Source organism: Gallus gallus, chromosome 6 (assembly GCF_016699485.2).
Source record: "Gallus gallus isolate bGalGal1 chromosome 6, bGalGal1.mat.broiler.GRCg7b, whole genome shotgun sequence".
In the NCBI taxonomy this organism is placed as follows: domain Eukaryota; kingdom Metazoa; phylum Chordata; class Aves; order Galliformes; family Phasianidae; genus Gallus; species Gallus gallus.
Window position 1 is genome coordinate 21,980,123 of NC_052537.1, and position 21,456 is coordinate 22,001,578.

The 21,456-nt window shown below is 36.3% G+C and overlaps 2 protein-coding genes across 4 annotated transcripts in view; one reads left to right on the forward strand and one right to left on the reverse strand.

Annotated features, from left to right (window-relative positions):
- The window catches only part of SH2D6 (SH2 domain containing 6), a 96,117-nt gene extending 94,526 nt beyond the window's left edge, over window positions 1-1,591 (reverse strand). For all 3 annotated transcript variants that reach the window (XM_046942733.1, XM_046942732.1, XM_046942731.1), the window contains exon 1: window positions 1,417-1,591. In XM_046942733.1, the coding sequence (XP_046798689.1) occupies window positions 1,417-1,576 (160 nt within the window). In that variant the 5' untranslated portion in view covers window positions 1,577-1,591. The remainder of the gene's footprint in view (window positions 1-1,416) is intronic.
- Window positions 1-21,456, forward strand: part of DNTT (DNA nucleotidylexotransferase) — a 110,160-nt gene that overhangs the window by 3,927 nt on the left and 84,777 nt on the right. The window lies entirely within an intron of this gene.

Here is a 21,456-nt window from a genome sequence, read left to right on the forward strand (position 1 = left end):
AGGACATCTATTTGGGAGAGTCGTGCACAGCTTTGGGGTCCCACAGGAGCTGTAGCAGAGGCAGCTGAAACACTAAGACTTCAGCTTGCCAGAAATATTTTGCCATTTGTGTTTCAATCGAATTAAAACCAATTTCAACAATAAAAACTTAAAAGAAGCAGAGATACAGGGATGCTCATCCGAGAATCTGTAGCTATTCTCTGATGATGACACAGCATCAGTTTGATCAGTGCTGTAGTTTTCTTTCCTCAAGTGTATACAATGGAAATGGAGAATGTTATCTTTTGCTTCCACTTACTTTCCATTACCTCCAAGGGAATTACTTCAAGAATATGGAGGACTCTATATCTTTTTACTAATTCTCTTTAGTGCTCTCATGTTGCCTTATGCAGCATACCAAATTTTGTAGCTAAGTAAATATGTGCACATGAACATATACGGTCTGTGAAGGCTGTGATGGGGATACATTGGCTTTCAGATTTCACCAGCTAAAGGATGGTCATGGTGTTTCTTTCAAAATAGACCAGGACTCTGCACGCAGCTTCCAAGCAAACTGTAGAAACTTGACTGAGAACCAAGATCAACCCTGGGCAGGGCAAGCTCACTCAATGCTGAGTACTCCCTTGATCTGGTATGGACGCTAGCTGACATAAAAAAAGGGGTTTGGTTATGTGTGCAGAATGTAATCTGCTATTTTAAGCTTGTGTCTAATTGGAACCATTAACATTTTCTGTCAATACTTTGATTTTTCTACATTAAGAAATTTTATCTTTTTCTGGAGCCCTTAGTGGAAAAGGCATCTAGTACAGATCTCTATCTTGCTATCCCTTGGGAAGCATAACATTTTAGGGGAATCTTAGTTAATGAACACATTTTAGACACTGCATAATTTGACCATTCAATGTAAAGTCATTCTCATACATAACTCTTACAAAAAGCAGCGTTAATGCAGTGTTACAGTATACATTTTTTTTTGTAAGCTGAAGGCTGTCTTTTTTCTTTAGTCTGAAGTGTGCTAGCCACACAAGAGGCATGTTTTTATAGGCTACAGCTCCTTGGAGTTTCATAAAATGAGTTCTCAATTTGCAGTTTTATAGAAATTGCTAATAAGCAGTATAGAAACTTTTTCTTAGATCATACCACTGGCATTTCTTGCTAAAAACAGCTATGTATTTTCAAGAACATGAGCACTAAATGTGTTAAACTTAGTTTAGAACTTTGAAAGTAAAGACCTGCTTTGGAAAAAGCTTGTAGCAGCCGCATACAACTTATTTTACTGGAAAACTGCTCTCAGGAAAATATACTTGAGAACGATCTTAGCTCAGTGGTATAGTAATTTATATAAAATAGAAACCATTATTACTGATATACCTTATACTCATTTTATACAAGAATAATGAAAGGAATATGACTTACCATACGCTCTATTTTTCACTTCATAGTTTTCTTCTGTCAGGAACACATGTTGGAGTTGATTCCAAATAAGTTGAAGGAGCAGTTTCTCATGCCTGCTCTTCTCCCTTAAATGCTCCCATATGTTTTTTGTTGTTATTAATGTGACGGACAGGCTTGGCATTTGTGGTGGGTGGGAGGAATATATTCTTAAAGTAAAAAGCTAGAATAGTAACATAGACTGAGCAAGTTCACAGCTGGAGAATAAAGGTTTACTTACAGCTATCTGCCTAGAAGTTTGATAAAATGTTGCTGATCAGTTTTGTCTGATAAAATAACAGCATCAGCAGAAATCACAGGGTCTGGAAGAGACCTCAGGAGATCCAGGCAGGGCTTCAATTGAGATGCAGGATCGAGTATAATTAGGGCTTATTGACTCAGTTCTAGAAATCAGTTGGGTAATCTTTTTTTCTAGTTGTGAGGTCTTAGGGCAGGACCAGGTTCATCACATTTTTAGGTGGCAGAGAAGGAGGAAGTATTTATATTCTGTGCTAGACTAGAGGCTGCAAGAGAAAAGCCCATCAATCGGAATAATATTTTCTGTCCAAGCATCAAATGGGACTGGACTTGGATCTCCTCTCTTTCCTGAGGAAACAAACCCAATTTCTTCAACATTTCTTCCTAAGTAGTACTTCAGTTTATAAACTAGTTTAGCTTTTTCATTCTCAGCATTCTTTTCAGTTTGGCTCCATCTCAATTGAGAATTAGGGTGGATTTACTGCTCCCTGTATGCTGTTCTTAATCATGTTGTAACTGCTTCTGTCTCATTGTACTTTAGAAGTGCCCTCATTACTAAAACATTCATGTAATTGACAAAATACTGAATATAGCTAAAGACAGAACAAATTCCTATGGGATCCTGCTTGAAATACCATGTTGGAAAGAGGTTCCCAGATACAGTGGTGCAGCCTATCTTGGAGCTTGACGACAACCAAGAAAACCAAACCCCCCTGACATTCGTAAGAATGGTTAACGCCATTGCAATATCTAGGAGGCTGTGGTTGTACAATGATTTGAAACCTGCCACCTTTAAAATACTTCTGCTGTATGCGGTTTGCTACAAAAATGCATCCTTTAAAATTTATTTTATTATTTTTAAAATTTCACTTGCTTTTTCAACCCGTTCCTGGTATGTATTCCTTGTCATTTCATCTGTAGTTATTGCCAAATGCTTATTTTTCTTTTGTTTGCTTCCTTTGTAGCTCATGGTGGATATACAGCATGAAAGTCATTATCTTATGGACAGTGCTATTGCTTATACTTCTAAAACCATGATTGTTGGTTTGACCTTCTCTTTGAATTTAGCAACAGATTCAGCTGTTATTCTAGACAGATTGCACCTATTCCCATATCTGTTTATTTGTAACGGAATATTACACCTAGGTTTCCTTATCTTTTTGAAAATTCATGTTTTTAACTAGTACAATAAAATATAGCAGTAACAAAACCCAACCTGCTACAAAAGTGACATTGTTCACTAGAAATTCCCTTTGATTTTTTCTGAAGGATGCTATTGATGTCATAGTGCTTGGTTGTGAAACTCTTCCCAAGCATGCAGTCTTCTTAGCAGTTCAGCTGAGACTCTTTTTATAATTGTATTTGTTTGAACATCTTGGCAGATTCACTGTCTACTCCTCTAGGATCACAGTCTGGCTTGTACTGTTTGCCTTTACATTTTATAACGTTTCATTATAGAACACGTCCTACTTGGAAATTTGTCTGTGTGCTGACTATTCTGATAAAATATTGGAAATTATGTATGAACATATTTCCATCTGGCAACATTTATATGCATTAAAATCTAGTGAGTAACTTTCAAAACAGAAATACAATATTATTTTAGTGTCTTGTCTTCTTATTTAAATAATATTCCTAGGCAGCTTTGATTTGAAAAGCTGCAGCTGATGATTATTTTAATTTTTTTAAATTAATTTTGTTAGTGTACAGAATTCTTAAATACTGTTGATTTATTTGGGGTTTTTGCCTTATATCTGTAGAAGATCTTTTACCACACACATGACACTTGATAGCAGATAAATGGAAAAAAAAATGTTAAATTAATACTTGAACTCTCAGTGAGCACACTAATGGATCATTGCTTGGTATTTTGCAGTGGAAGATCTCAACAAAAGGTTGACCCTGTATGCATTGAAGACCTGCCATGAAGTTAGTATATGAGCTAGTGTTTTTATTTTATGCTGCATCTGCTTGCCAGATGCAGGCACTTGCACATGCTTGCATTTTAGACCTTCTATGCATGGTAGTCTTTGGAACAGCTTTTGATATTTTCATACATAGAAGTATCAAACAGCAGTTATGTTGATTTCCACAGTGAATTAGTATTGAGATCACTGAGCTGTTATAAGCAGAAACCAGAAAAACTTCATTGACAACAGACTCTTGAGTCGTAACTGTCATTTATTTTTAGGACACTTTGGTAAGAAGAAATTTAAGTTACATCATGGAAAATAGAATTACTTCTGTTGTGAATGGGATATATCTTCCATTCAGCATACAACTTCAGAGAGGAAGGATTGCATTCCTTCCATGCTGGGGATCTTAGAGGGAAGCATCAGTACAATACTGAAGCACTAGAATATAGCATGGTTATAGTATCACCATAGAGCACTATATGCATTGTGTATATTGTGTATACACATTGTGTACGTTGTGTATAGCATAGTGCTACAGTGTAATATTATGACACAGTATTTTTGTGCTATTAGCATGCAGATTTCATTAAAAAAATAAGGTACCATATGTGCTTCACTGAATTCGTTCAAGTCATGGCTTTATTTCTCCTTTGTACCTGGAACAATTGAGACAGAACTAGGTAGAAAAAATAACTGGAACAGAACGTTACAGAGTGTAGGACCTTTCAGCAGGACATCAGAATGTCTGAAGGAAACTGAAGTCAATAGTCGTATGAAAGAGGAAAGATCTCGAAACAGAAACTGAGATACAGAGTTCATTGGACAAGATGTTTATTGCTTGCTGTCACACAGTGTATGGAAGGAAGGAAACAGAAAGTGGTTGTTTTGTGGAGACAAGTTTTCTGGGAAGCATGTTACTTGTGATGAAAGAGAAATGCAGAGGAGTGTTTGTGTCAGCTGGCCAGCACCTGATGTTTTTTGGACCAAAGCTGGGCAGAGCTCCTCCCTACTTCCAGTCAACAGAGCCCTCAGAATTAAATTGAAAAAAATGATCTTTTGAGATTAGGTGAAGACAGAAAAAAAGGACTTCAAGAGGTGAAGGAATTTTCAGAAGATGGATTGACAAATTGAAGAGAATGGACAAAGGGAAGGTGTAGACAAATGGAAGAGTACAAATGATAAAGAAAATGAGACTGGAGGTGATTGGGAGACAAGCTGTTATAAGCTGAGAATTTTTCTCAAGTTTCCTGGCTTCATAAATAGAGTGTCACATCCTGTGTCCTTAACCTCTTGACACAGATAGGAGTTGTATGTATTGGGCAGTCAACAGAGAGAGAATACGATAAAATGTCAACAATTTAGGATGTATATGTATATTTATATGCATATATAAAAATCTATATTATAAAAATGATTTTAGATGATATCAGTGTATTTAAAAATATTACTGTTTTATCAGACTTAATGGAAAAATGAACTAATATTCAGGTAAATTCAGACTAGTATCTCAATTATGATTATTATTTCCAGTATTTCCATTGTTTTTGACTCCCGTGCATATGGGACTGCGTTACCAAGCTTTACAAGACATTAAACTGCATACCAGTGGGAACTGAAGCTTTCTGTTTTCCTTAAGTGACGAGTGACTCAGTTCTCTATGATCTAAACCATATGAAGTGAGAAGGAGAAGAAATGAATATAGGTTTTGCCCACTAGTGCATTTTTTTATATACTAGTTTTAGGTTTTTGAAAGTGCCTCAGAAGCAGCCCTACCTCAGAAATCTGTGCCTGTTTTCAAAAGTTGATTGGATGCATGATGTGAATGGTATTTTGATAATGTTACCTACATTCCTGATAAATTTAAGTCTATTTTGATTCAAGCAGTTTATGAAAAGTCAGTGGGAGTTGTTTCTGTGTAACCTTCATGAGCTCATTCCTTCGTTATTAAAAAGAAATGAAATGAGAACTTAAACATTAATTTATTTTTTTTCCCCACAATAAATGTCAGGCTGATTAAAACTTCAACACTGACCTTCAGAGCAGTGAGATTTGACAATAATGTGATTATCTTCTGAGGTCAGAAGTTACAAATCGGATGAAACTAATGCATTTAATCCTCTGCAGTTTACGCATTCTGCACAACATCCCATGCCTCATTTGCCATGTCTTTTCCATTGTCCTGTGCATCATCTGTTATTTCTGTTTGTGATTTTGTACCTCTCCATTATTGGCAGACTACAGCAAACAATTGAATTCTTTGGCAATTCTCACCTTTTAGTTAGCTGTGCCTCAGTTCATTCCCAAAGCATTTAATGTGCTGTAGGTGTGACTGGCATAAATGAAAGAACAGCTCTTGGGACATACACCAGCCCTTTATACCTGTACCAGCAACATGAAATGGAACAGCCCATCGTTTATCAGTGATGACGGATCATTTAATGTCTTTGTAAAGTGGTCACTTTAAACTGTAGTTCGTCTCTCCTCCTATCTGTTGACATGGATACCTGACCTTAGTTTAGTTTGATTTAGAGGCATAGGAGTAATTATATCATGTACAGTGAGCACTGAATTACAGCATGTGCTCGTGCTCCTTATCACAGCAGTGAGATGATGCCATCAGTGTTACCTAACCTGTCAGCTTTTGTATTTCTTCTGACAATTTGCAAAGGGCTTATATCAGTTTCTAGAGTCATATTTTTATTTCTGCTTTTAAAGAAAGCTCAATAATGTGTAAGAGATAACAACCAAAGAGTTTAGAGATTTTGTACACAAAGAAAAAAAAAAAAGCACTTGATTAAAAACCTTACTGGTTTTTTTTTCCCACTTTTTTCCACATAGCAAATCTCAATAAATAAATGCTCTGGATTGGGGAGGACACTGTAAATAACATTTCCTATTCTCACCACAGATGTATTGAGATCAGCTCTTTCCTCTCACTGCCTCTTTCACGGTGTACAAAAGCCTGAGTCAGCACTCTACAAGAGCAGAACAGAGGGAGAGCTAGGCCAGAAGGGATGCAGTACTTCCTAAGGGAGTTTCTCTCAGATTAATCACCTTCAGGTTCCCTATCTGTATTCCAGAGAGTGCACATAAGTTCTTGTCAACAGCCTTTTTGAAATGAAAGTAGGGTGAACTGCACCATTCCTGTTAAGGCTAAGAGCAAACTTCTCCAGTTAACTCCTACTATTAACTTCAATTCTAGAATCTTCTTAATATCTTTCTGTGCAACTGCGTATGGATTAATTTGAGAGCACTCATCCTAAAATAGCAGACTGTTCAAATGCAATATTAAAAAGAGCAAGGTGGAAAGGTAGCATTTCATATAAAATTTCTCAGTGTTACTGGATAGTTTCATAGCAGTAGAAGAATTAAAATGTGAAGAGTGTGTTTCATGGATGTTCAGAACATTAGAGGAGGAGAAAATTTGGCAGGAATAAGCATCCCTACTTCAGAAAATAGCCAGATTCTTTAAGACCTATTCATAAAATATATACCTAGTAAAGTGATTTGTTTTGCAGGCCTGTCTTTGTTTGAAAGCGTGGAAAGCAAACTCAAGTCAACTGCTTGAATAGAGTTTACCCTCTGAAGCACTGTTAGATTCTTCTGCATCCTTAAATGCACATGTAGACAACAGCTTTTTGGATTCTCTCTTAAGCTCCCAAAGGAGATTAAAAATGTATTAGGAAAAAAATTGTATTAGAAACTATTTATCAAATGACCTATGGGAATATTGCTATTGAGGCTTAACTTTTGTGAAGGGATCTTAGGAGGTTTTTGCCAAATTCCCCAGTGGATAGTATCCATGGGATTGTTTGCACACTTGGAGCGTTCTGATAAATGTTCTAAATATATATATATATTTGTATATATTACATTCTCTCTCATAAAATATACTGCAGACAATTATTAATCTGATTATTTTGTTTAGAGATCTAAATTGCAAATCCACCATAGACAAATCCGCTTCTTCTTATAAACTGAATAAGCAAAGATAAAAGCCTTATCAGAAAGGATGCCTCTAGCAAACTGTTTTATCAAAATAACCCTAAAACTACCCAGTTAAACATCAGGGAGCAGAACTTAAATCAAACGAATTGATATTTATGTGCTTTGCTTAGCATTACAGGGTCTTCTGGGAGGAGTTTAGTGATTGCCTTTCTTTGAAGTTGCCAGCTGAATTCTGAAGACTTTGCAAGAGAGCAGAGTGTTTTGATGGGCCAAGAGCACAAAGGTGCACATCACATCACTGTTAATGAGTGCCTTTCAGTACATTTTGAGATTGAGTTGCAGCAAACAGGAAGGAAAAATGGATTGATGGTAACTACAGGTTTCACTTGTTGAATAACATTTCAGATAAGGGTATCCACATATACTTCTTCCTTCTCCTGAAACATAATGGGAACGTTGTAGAACATGGAAAGTGTTCACTGAACTAATTTTGAATGTGTATTCCAATACATTCCCTGTTCTATGATGTAACACAGTCTACACTGAGGAATAAGATATTATAATTGGTTACAGCAGGTGAGATACCCTGTGTTTTAAGTCAGTGCTGTGATAAAGATAGGAACATCAGAAGATTTTCTGAATAGTGAAAATCATTTTATGTTGAAAGGCTTTTAACCTAGTTCAGCTGATTGTACTAAAGCTTTATTCTAAAAGCATAGTACAGTGATGTTGAAAATCTGTTCTATATGCTATGAAAGTAGTCTTTTAAATAGAATGATTGATTTGAAGGGAGAGTACTGAACTCAGACTGCAATTTTTCTCATCGGTGAAGATTCTCCTTCAGGGAAAGGGTAAAGGTGGCTGTGGCTGCATGTATGTGTTAGACAGCTCTTCACACTTCTTCAGGAACGTTTATTGCATACCACTGTAAAGATATTTAACTGCTACATTTGTTTCCCAGAAAACTAACAAATGCATTTGAAATACTTCATGTCAGTAGCAAAGGTCCTATCAACACTGCAGATATGTAATTATAGTCCAGAACAAATCCCAAGAAGAGAAAGACATTGGTCAGCTAACTGATTTAATGAGCTTATTTATTATGTTTATTTCTGAAACTTGACAGTGGTGATCAAGAAAAAGTTTCAAAGCGAAACAACACATAATAATCTGCAATTGCAGACAGTTTGTAGGTGCAAATATCTGCTATCACAGGATGTCTCATTGAAACTGTTTCTAGGATGAGTTGTAATGGTACAGGCCTAGCTGAACTCTGATGATGTAAGTACAGTTAGAGACCAACCAAGAGAAATATGAAGCATTACAATGCTATGCTATAACAGACCATAAGGGGGAGTACTTAACAACTACGTTGAGGTCTTACAAATCGGGAATAGAAAAACTGAAAGCAGGAGCTGAATGTAGGTAATCCCTACAATTCTTATTGGCTATGACAATATATTTCCTAAGAGAAGGCTTCAAGTCTTTAGACTCAGAACAATCAAGTCACTCTGTGTATATATAAAATCAACCAGTAAATGCCCTACTGAACCAGAACAGATAGAATTACATAAAGAGAATGGTGTTTACATAAACAGAATGGTTTTTCTTGCTTGGAAAGATGCCTGATATTTATTCTTCATTTGGCTGGATGGTCAATTTATTAAGGGTAAATTTGGGGATATTTACATATAGAAATTTACAAATTCATTTTCTTTCCCATATCGATGTATGAAACATATGGTCTGTCTGTAACTTAACCACAGGTAGTTGATGTGATTCTTTCATATTAATGCTGTTTACTAAAAGAGCTCTGTTGTTACCATTGTAACTGAGATAGGAATCTAGCCCATACTACACATTCATGCAGAAGACATTTGCAGCTGTAGGGTAGTTGGCAGTTCATTGACTTGTTTTGAGATCTGTGGAGATTAAAAAAAACAGTGCAGATTAAAAGCAAGATATAAGATAGTACTTTTTTTTTTTTTTTTTTGTTAACTGACGGTATCAAGAGGGCTTAGAGGAATACAGTGCTGGAGTAATACCACACGTTCTAAAGAAAATCTTACGCTTCATGTTTTATTTGAAGATCTTTATGTTCTTAACAAAATTTAATCAAGCAAGTCATAGTTGCTGAACTTAGAGAGAACTCCTATGTTCCCTAGTTTGTAAGTTAAGGAAATACACCAAATTCAATGCTGTGGAGGTTTACTCTGCACTGTAGTGTAATGACCTCTTGCTGTATTTTATAAGAAAAATATTGTGGTAACTCTAAAAGATATTTCCAATAGCTGCTTTTTATTGCAACCAGCACAGGAACAGGCAAAGAATATTTGTGCTCAGTTTCACTTTTTTTTTTTTTTTTTTTTTTTTCCTCTGCAGGGCTTATATTCTCATCATATTCTCAGTGTGCTTGTTCCTGGCTTCTTTCTTTCTTACTTTCTTTTTTTTCCTCCCCCTTCCTCCCCCCTCCCCCCCCAGTAAACAGAAATACGGGAATTATATTACAATACGGCAAATTTTGGCTTCAGTACCCTTTCTGGTGAATCAGATATTTGGTGATGATAACATTTCAGGACCTAATGTTTCTTCAGTTTGAAATGAAGACATATATTACTTTATTTGAAGATGATGTAAAGCCACTGATTATAAATTTAATTGGTTCTCTCTCTGTTTTGGATTGATTAAATGGTGATTTCTGTATTAGAGAATTGGGAACAAGTGGTATTGAACACAAACATTTCATGTACGTTTTCATGCTTCAGAAACTCAAGTTCAAAGATGCGTTTCAAAAGGACACTGGAAATCATACTTAATCTCTGTCAAACCATTTCTGAAGATGGCCAAAACCTTGAAAGGAATTTCTGTATTAATAATGAGCAAAGGACTATTGCTAATTTTTTTGAAGGGATTATTTATCTTTTCAGTTATCTTGTCCTTATGGGAAACACTAACTGCCCTCAATCAGTGTCATTAATTCACACTACTTCCTCAGATTAAATATTTGTACATAAGTTGCTCCAAAATTAATGTTTCTCATTTATTTCCATGGAAACTACAACAGATACAAAGAGCAAAATAACACTATTTCATAGAGAAAATTCTCTGCTACAAAACACTATTTTTAACATAGTCACCTAGACTAACACATAGACTGTTAACTGTGTTTTCACCAGCAGTGAACAAGAGCCTGCATGTTACTCTCATCTGCAACACTGGAGGTGACCCACTGTCACCCTGCTGAAGTGTACCACCCACCACCTCACTGTGCTCACATCCCCTATTTGCTCTCCAAAAAAAATTCAGCAATGGTTGATAAATGTCAGTGGGGGCCATTTTTCTGCATGGAAGAATTCAGTTTCACACTTTTCCTTCATATACTCTTCCCTGTCAGACACCATTTTGTCAGGCTGCCCCTCTGCTGCCATCTGTCACATGGCAACAAATTATAACAGCATATTGGTGGGAGTGTTCAACCACTACTGTCATATCACCAACATCCACCTGTGACATTGTGGGCCAACATAATAAATTAATAAATAAAAAATAATAAAAAAACGTGGGAATTCAGCTGAGCTGTTCTTAGCACAGAATCATTATCATGTAGGAAAATCATCCCTTTGCATTGAAGTAATTGATCCCAATCATTCACTTCACAATTCTTCTATTTTGATTTATTGTTTAAACATTTGCTGGGTAAAATATTGCTACATCTGACACTGAAGAGTGTCAGGTCTTTTGCTTGATTTATTTCCATTTTATGGACAAAATGAATGGGGATATAAGGTTCAGTTACAACTTATGAGATTAGTTCCAGAAGAATTTATAGTTACAACAAATCCCAAGAGAGAGATTAAACAGATGTGATTAGTATCAACATTTCTGTGATGCGTATAAGGGTCATATGAGTCATCAGACAGGAATTTCTGTCACTTAAAAAAAACTTGGGACACGTTCAGACATTATAATAGAAATCTTGGTATAATACTCTTGCCTAGGTATTGTGGTAACATATAGTTGGATATAAAGCAAACTGTATCTCAGATTAGTATGCCTTCAGCCTCCAAACCTCACAAGAAAATGTTTCTGTTCTGAATCTTTGACATTATAGGGCTGTTGTCTCCAATGAAGCAGTGCTAATTAAATCATAAAAGTTTGCATGTTCAAGCATTTGATCAAGTCAATACAGACAAATTGTTGTTAACCATACAGTCATAGAAGAAATAAAATGTACGTACACATGTGCATGCACAAGTCCACATGTACAAAGCACGTTCTTTCTGGATCACTTTTATCTAGTTCTTAGTGAGCTCCTGCTTATGTATTTAGACTTATGAAAATCGTAAATGAATCCCACATTAATGCACAAGGTTTTTTTTTTGTTTGTTTTTTTCCTTCTATTTGAGTTAGATAAACTTTCTGAAGCAGAAATAATCCAGAAGCTGGCCTTAAATCAGGAATGAAAATGGAAACAACTCACTGTGGAAACCAGAATATTCATTTTATTTTCCCTTTTCCCCAAAGTCTTGAAGTAGAGATTTACAGATTCACAGATGTTAAGGTTGCAAGTGTCTTACAATCATTATAGAGAATGACCTTCCACATCACAGAAATGATGATTTCTGTAAATAAATTCCTGATTTATACCCTATGACTATGATTGAACTGGAGTATATAGTTCATAAAATGATCCAGCCTTTATAAATGTTTGCTAGTGTTTGCAAGCCTGCCTGCCACAATCCAGCTGCACAGAAATTGATGGAGGTAAATGGATCATATCTGCCACGTGCTTCTGGTGAGAGCTTAAATTTACCAATACAGGAATATGTTATCCCCTATCAGTCTGAATACAAGTAAATCCCATTATGAGTTATCTTGATATACTAAATATGATTGATAAAAAATTAAGATCACATCTAAAGAAATTGTTGCATCTTCCTTAACTTTCTTATGTTAGAGAGAAGAAAAGACAACAACTCTCCCAGCTACCACTCCAAACATTCTCTTCACTGCTGTTATGAAAATCTAGCAAAAATCAGAGATTCAGTATTTATTACATGTGGATAGTTTCAGGTTGCTTTCCCAGCTTATCAGTGTTTCTTCTGTCTCACTGCTTGTTCTGAGGTTCATGTTACTTATTCTCATTTTGTACTCAAATTTTACAAAAACTTAGTTAAATCAGTTAATATCACCAGCAGAATGAGGTGAAATACAGCAGTGGTACCATGTCCTTATAGGCACTGCACCCACGAACTTTTCTCCAACAGTATCACTGTTTTGCTAAATTCATCACAATTTCCTCTGAGATGTTTAGCTAAGGAAGGGATGTCTCTGCTGACTTAAGTCTTTTAATGATCTTTTGGAGAATAGAGGCATTTCTTTTTAGTGAATTCTAGCTACACAACAGCCCCAGGTTTCAGACCCTCTACAAAAAACAAAAAACAAACAAACAAACAAACAAAAAAAACCCCCTGAAAAATAGCTCTGGAAGAAGAAAAAATGAAAACATGTTTTAGAGGAAATGCTGAGTCTTGGCTTGAAGTAGTGATTGAGCACCTGGTGGGCAGGCAGTGCCAACCCAGGGGAGCTCAGGTGCATGCAGTGCCCCCGAGTGATTGGAAGGAGTGGAGCCAGCATCCACCCCTTCCCAGATCTCATTTAAGGGTTGGCAGTGGAGGCGAGGATGTTTTGCTGGAGATCTCTGCTTACCTGAGGCCTTCCAAAGGTAAGCAAATTTTCTTTGTTTCTATGTCCACAGCTGCTGCATTTGGGCATAACCTTATTTGCTATAGCCACAGACTTTGCTACCATGCTATTATTGCTGTGCTTCCCATCATATTGTACTGTTACAATGTTAAAACCTTTGTTTTAAGATCTGTGATTCTTTGCTTTTTATTTTAAAAATGTGTTTACAAATAACAATAGCCTTAAGTGTAACTCTAAGTTTTACAGTAGAATAAGGAATTAGGAGAAACAAAACATACGTATTTGTTTTCAGGTTGCCTGGCTTCACTTCATGCTAAACACTTTAACTTAAAATGAAAGTGAGTATTTTTATATAAATGATGAAAGGAATTTCATTTCTGGTTGAATGATCTCTTTTAGTTACAGGAAAGCATTTTGTTTTTATTTAGTTCTGCCTTTTCCAATCAATATACAAACATACTTCTTTCAGCAATTGCTCAGTAAATGAACTGAAAACATCTTGTTTAGCTGCTTGTGCTTCTATATTATGTGTATTCTTCTGGATTCAATATAAGCGACTTGCCAACACGAACACACAAATTTGCTTGAGATCTTTATGCTGCAGCCTAATGGGGTCATTTTACAGGATGAAGAAAAGCTGTTAAATTGAAGAGGGAATGTGCAAAAGCTCAGCTGAGAGTTAGGTAGAGGGAAACTTTTGTCATGTGACCACAAAACCAGACCAGGTGGCTTCTTTAGAGTCAGGTCTGACTGTAGTCTGGCAAACACTGTTAGCCCAGACACAGCTGTTGCCTCCCCACATCTAACACTCTTACAGTACTTGAAAAGACTCTTACTTGGCACAGAAATTGATTAGCTGAAAGCCCATTTGGCAGTGTTGGTGGATAATCTGGCACCCCTGACCTCTGTTACCTGCGTGCCCATGTCTGCTTGCTCAGAATTTTCAAGTTTTTCAAGTTCTACTCTGGTTCAAAGTCAGGTGTGGTGGCTGCCTTATTTTGGCTCAGGTATGCTATGGAGAGGCTGAGCTGTACATTCAAACTCTCCACTGTACAGTATTGGGTTGTGAGTGACAAAGGTGTTTGTAGCTCCACCTGATAGATTTACTACATATTTAGAGTAGTTTAATTTTTGGACTGTAATATTTCACCATTTTTTTCAATTATTGTTACTCAGTGAGTCTAAATAGATGTGCCAAGCAGAATAGCACAACTTTGACAACAACTTAATCTTTGAATAGATCTGAATATGGCCGAAGCTGTCAGTTACTTTTTCTTCCCTTGTTAATCCTTTAAAACAACCACTTATCCTCAATTTCTAGTTCTTCCTTTCACCCTCCTACGTAGTACCATCTTTTGTTTATGCTGGTGTTGGTGCTGTATAGCATATCTGTGGGCAGCACAGCTGTGGAGGCAACATGAGGTGATGTAGTGGTGGTTTGCTGCGGAGCAGCAGGGAGAGTGCCCCACATCCTTGTATCTCACCACAAAGGCTCGTGGGTTCTCTGTTTTGCTGTCTTTTGGTTTTGACTAAGGAGAATATGTATAAATGGTTACTAGTGTTTCTCCCAACAAATACTACATCTCTCTCTATACACATACTGTTAGAACATTTGCATTTAACTGTACATTATATTTTTGACACATTACAACTTTGTTTAGCTGTGCCTACTAGAGAATATTTATTTAGGATATTTGTTAATGGCCTGTATCACCTGTCCTTGAAATGTCCCTGTATCCTTGTCATTATCAAACCCTTCCTACTCAAAACCTTTTTTTCCTGAATAAAACCATCTTTTTCCACTGGCTGTATATTGGTGAGGAATATTATTTTCTCTAACATTCCTTCCCTCAAATGTGAAGCTTTTAATTCTCTCTCAGTAACACATGCCTTTATGGTCTGATTTGGGTAGTTCCTTTATCTTTCCTCTACTAGCATTCATCAATAAATACTTAGATTCTGTTCCCTTTCAGACAATCAGATGCAACCAGCACAGTAAAGGCTACTATATAGCTGGTATTTATATTCTTCTGGACCTCTGAGCTGAGCTCCTTTGCTTACCATTTTCTACCTCCAACTTGATTTTTTTTTTTAACCCCTGCACCATAGGGAGGAAAAGATGAAGATATTTTACCTCATGTAACCTATATAATATTTGAAAAAGTAACCAGGAAGCCAATGAGTCTGCATGAAGGGGAAGATAAAATTACTTATGACAGAAATTTCTAGATTTATTGTGTATGACAATGTACATGCTGCAGGTTGTGCACCCTATTGGATGCTTACACAAGATAATGGAGAGACTGACAGTCTTCTGTAGATATAAAATCATAAGGTTTTAGCAAATTATAATTGTATTGGTGTTAACTGCATGGATTATGGCACTTATATGCAATGTATACTTTTTTAAGTCAAATATGCATATTTGGTTTTTATATCGAATTCCATTTTGCTTATGTAAGATTTTTTTAAGTAAGATTTTTCTTAGTAATTATCTGGGAGGTATCTTGGACTGCATTCCCACACATCTAAAAACATGACTACACCATTATTTTCATGTTAGTGGTTCAATACTGTTGAATTATCTTCCTCCGCAGACTTATTCTTCGTGACACAATTTTGATAGGCATTCACTTTCAGCTGTCAAAGCTGTAGACTGTGAGGAAACCAGGATATAATAACATGCATGCTCTGAAGCTCACTGTGCCATTGCTGGGCATGTTATGTGGGGATATTCAGGGGCTCCGTGTAGTAAGGTTGCACCACACCTAGTTGTCTAATGGGTAAGGTTTATAAGAACATATCTGTATTTATTAGAACATTTTAAGAAGCACTATTTTTCTCAATGCCTCCTGTAAATAAATCAGTAGTCTGGCCTAGTTGCTGAATTCTATGGATTTCTCTAAATCATCCTATTGAATCATTTGCTTTTGGTGGTGAAAGCTGGGTGCCAGTTCAGATGTAGTGCTTGAATCAAGCTTGTAGAAGAGCAGCTTGAAACACCTTGGGATGAGCCAGCTGATTTTAGAAAGTAAATATGTAGTAATGTTCTCGTGTAAATAATGCTTTTGGGTCTACAGTTACCTGCTTTCTGTAAAGGTTAGCACGGTATCAGAGTTTAGGCCTTTCTGTCCTCTAACTGGTTGTGATTAATTTTACAACTTTGTAATTCCACGTATCTCAACGCAGTTAAATGAAATAAAGGATAAATTTATCTGTGAATTATGCTTATATTAATGACATTCTGATTTTCATTGCATTGTAAGCTGTGTAGTGATCTGGCAAAAGCCAAAGAAAATGATGAAATCTAATTGTTTCTTTAATAACGTGCAAATAAAAATGTGTTTAAATTATGAACAGCATGTATTTTTAGTAAAAATTTGTAAGAAAAAATTAGTAAAACTTTGAGTAAATTGTAAACAGGTTTTGCAAATGTACCAGTTTCATATTCTTCCTGCTGTCATGATTCATGATATGTGATAATTTAGTATTGGAGTAGAAAATAATTTTCTTTCTTAGTTTGAGAAAGGTTGAAACTTACTGAATAAAAGATCTTCAGTATAGTCTCATCTTCTGTTTTTTTCACTATTGACTTAGCAGCTTAATTCATAGTTTCATTCGTATGATATGACTTTGTGTCAGACTTCTCATGTAGCATAAAACAAGATTTCATTTCTTAAAACTGATTCTTCTCTGTTGTGGTAAACAGGGAAAAACTGAAAAGCTCATAAGATGAAGTATTAATACAGTAACTCAAATAGGTGACAATATACTGTTTCTTTGAACAATGTGTCAAAACTTGTGATGACGTTTCACAATAAGTAGGTACCCATTATAAAATAATGGCATGAGAGTCACATCTGTGATTTAGGAAGTCAGAAAGATGACTCTAAAGATTGTGACCTTAAAAATACCATCCCCTAGTTGTTTTTTCTAGTATGGATTGATCAGCACATTCACAGCTAAATAAGAATGCCAGGGTATGTAGGGGTTGCACTTATTGCACTGGGCCAGGGCATGTAGGGGTTATCTGCAACTACAAAGTTGACTTACTAGTCTTGAATTTTCTGCGAGATGGGATGATGAAGCCAGTTTGAATTAGCCTGGAGGGAGGAAAAAAAAAGAAAATCCAAAAGTTGAGAAAAAATCACTTGTATTGAAAGGTAGAGCTATCAGAGCTATCCTGATGCTAGTTCTGACATTTTTTTTCTGCAGCTTATTTGGGCATAGTGTGCAGAAAGATCACAGTTAGTACCTAGCATAGGGCTAACCATTACTTGCTGCATTTGCTTAGTATGCTAGTAGTTGAGGTAAGTTTTCTTATCTTGGTGTGATTTGCATAAAACTGTGATAGAAAAAAGGAGACGTATCACATAATGTTCTTCATAAGTTTTCTCCCCTCTGCAACAATGTTATCTTCAGTACTTGCTGTTATTTACCCTTATTTTATTACCTGGTCTGATTATCTCCTCAGTTTAATGATGTGGGATCTGCATCCCAAATAAGCTTTTGTATACTACTGAATATTGAGCATATTGAGTATATAGTTAAGTGTTACAGGAAATAGAAATAATGCTGGAAATAAGTTTTATTTTGGCTGAAATGCATCTCTCTTTATTAGATGCATCATGCTTTACTATCTGTAAGTGTAGAAGTTATAAATCTCACTCATACTGCTGTTTACATATTTTGTAGTGTAAATAACACTACGTTATTTGCAGTGTTACTGCAAGATGTTTATTTTACAAAGCGGAAACTATTGTAGCAATGAATTAAAGGAGGATGCACAGCCAACATAGCTTCTTTCTTAGCAGAATGGTACTAGAGGAGCTGAGAAAGAAATAAGCTTGTAGATAAGAATTTTGCATTTATAGTATTACCTTTTTATATAAAAAAAAGTTTGAAATATCCAGGAGCATTATTTAGTCATCACTAAGAAAAGTAAACTTTTTAGTTTACAGGCCATGCAACGCTGTTTGTATAACACCTAATTTCCAAAAGTTTGTTACATGTCTGTTAATTCTCAGAAAAGACACTGAGTCAAAAAAAACCAACAACCCACTGAGTCAAACCCCCCCCCCCCCCCCCCCCAAAACCAACCAGAAGACCTGTATCCTTGTAAACTGTGTTTGGATGAGGTGTGTAACTGTTCAGAGGTTCACAAGGCTCTCATGAGAGTACAGCATAAAGAATATTACTGATGCACCAGCACAAAAATCAAAGGGTAGTCCAATAGCAATCTCAACAAGGAGCAGCAGCTACCATTAGCAGAGTAATCAAGGATTTCAATCATCTGTTACTGAAGGGAGAGAGTGAAGGCAAAGTGGAAATGCTTCCAGGAATTACAGGCACGAGTAGAAAATAAATCCTGCCAAGGTTTGTCAACAATTACTTTTTCCATGTTGCAGGGGGGTACCCTATCCCCTTGCTTTGTTTATCACTGTGAGAGCACTCTTCCCTGTTTTTCTCAGAAAGGGCTTACAGGGACAAACCCTTCCCTATGCACAGCTGTGTATAGAATCAGTTAAAAACACTGTCTGCTCTTAGTATAATTTCTACATGGGCAATTTCTGAGATATGTCACTAAATTCATTCTTCTTATTCAGGTTTTCATCCCCAGTACTGGGAGAAAAAGAAGAGATAAGTAGCTATTCTAACCATGTATATCAGAAATTTTATACATTTGATGGCAGTGACTTCAAGATTTCATGTCCTCCCTAAACCTGCTCTATTTTTCATGCCAAATACTATGATACAGCCAACTAATCACACTTGAGCATCCTATCATCAGTTTCTCAAAATTCTTGGTCACCTGGATGTATTGTGCTGTTTGCAATTTTTGATGTGAATGCCTCAAGCATATACACTTCAAAGTATGTCAATAGGTGCAATTTTTTCCACATGGAGGAGTTCAGTGACATGCCTTTGCTTCATATGCACTTCCACATCAGACACCATTGTGTCAGACTGCTGTTTTAGAATCTTTGCTAATGATTCTAAAACAAAAGTTAAGGAAAAGTACATCTGTGAAACAATTGTGTGAGGCAGTATTAAACCAGTGTTAAATCAAAAACAAAAAAGGTATGGAATCACTTCTCTAGTTTTTATTGATGGTGCTTAAGAGGTGCTTTCCTGAAGGTTGGTATCCTGCAGTGCTGCATTAAAAGCATCTGCCACCACTTTTGACTCTTCACAGGAAAGCTATATAAAATAGTCAAGTAACATTTTATGAAATATTTACAGTGCAGTTCATATGAAAGCAGGGCACTAAAAGATTATCTGACAGAAATCCAGAAGGTGCAGTGAAAGTGTGTGTGAGTATGGACATTGAGAGCGGCTGAACTGTGCTTCCCAGAAACTGCTCTTTTCCCCTCAGGAACTTCCTTTGGAGTTGGATCAGCACTGAGGGCTCAGGCCCAGCCCTGAAACAGGCACTGCCTGTGGGCTGCTTGGCTGGTTGCTGCTTCACACTGAAACGTCTCTTTCTTAGTCTGTGCCTTTGATAGTTCACAATGCTGTTCTGCAGTAACAACATCTGAATGGAGAAACATGCTCTAGATTTTCATTCAGGGACTTGAACTGCCCTAAAGGTCAGGATTCTGGAAGAGTTGCACTGAGATAGAGAAAGGTCCTGTGGTTTTAGGCTGCTGATCATGCATAGTGAGGATGAGGTGTTGCTTGTGGCTTTAGGCTGTTGATCCTGTGTAGTAAATGTGAAGTGTTCTGTGTGGTGCCATGACTCAGGCAACAGAATGCCGTATTGTAAACAACAGACACACTTTTTCTGTGCTGTATTTGCTCTTTCCCTAGAGCCTGTTCTACTTTCTGTGTTAGTGAAAAAATATTATAATGCAAGGTTGTAGGAGAGCAGATTATTCGCTCAGCTGGGATATGGAAATGCTGTTAATTTTAGAAGTTATGCTTAATAAAATTGCATCACTGGCAGAGACATTTCCATGACATTATGCTGTACTTCTTAGACAAAGAAGACCTTTTTGCATTAGGTTCAAAGCCAGAAATTGATTTCCAAAGGAGCTGGATACCTAACTGAATTTGATTTTGAAAATCTCAGTAGGCCTCCATTTGCATCTTTTTTGCACCTAAATATCCTTGAAAATCTGGCTCAAGAGTTATAAGGATAACACAAAGGAATAATAACTTATGTTTTTCATGCCAGAAGGGTTTTACTGGCAATGAGCATCTTGATGTTACACTGGGGGAAATTAGATTTGCATGTTTTGAGAACACTGAATTAATTATAACATAAAATAAGACTTAACATGTGTAAAGAATCTGTTCTCAAATACGTTATTCCTTGTAGGGCTCAAGCTAAACTATTTTACCAAGCATAGGGGGGATGTAGATGGGAAATGGCCAGTGTTCAATGGTTGATTAGCCATCTAGAAAACAGATGTGGAACAACCACAACAGGTTGCTCAACCTTAATGCCAAACCCATCAATACTAATTTATTTCCTCGCTGCTATTCTTTTGCTTAAGCCTCTTAAAGTCTGCTTGTTCATTTTCTAGTTCCTAAGAAAACATCTCACATAATTTAAAAGTAACCTTGAAGTGATTTATTTTGACAATCTTAATGTTGTGAACCAGAAAGAGGAACAGATATTTTGACTTCTGCATTATCCTTAGGCAATGAGAGAAATGAATGGAATCTAGTCTATGTACAGAACTACGTATATGTTTTTTTTCATGGCCTCAGGAAGACCTCAGAGGTGAAAGCTCTGTATTAATTTTTGATGGTTAGTTTCTATTCTGATGAAAACTGTTTCTTTATATCAATGATAATACCGTTGAAACAGCATGAACTATAGAGCTGGGAAAATGTCAGTAATACTTTTATAATTTAACTTTAAACTTGTGGCCATAATTACAGGAAACAGGTTTTGAGTCATTTTTCCACAGCTCAATTTTTATATCCATCCATGATAAAATGACTGAAAATAAAGTTGATAGATCTGACTTAGGCAGGATTTTTCACCTTGCTTCCTCTCCTGAACATGAGCAATGAGAATTGCAAGATATAACATTTCTGACACATTCTGAAGGACTGGCAAAATCTAAATTCTCTGCTACACTAAAAATAAAAATCCAACTTGACATAGAAATGGGGCTATTTACCACTGAAGTAGTATTTGTGCTGAAATAGATGCACATACTGTAAACTTGGTTGTTTGCACTCA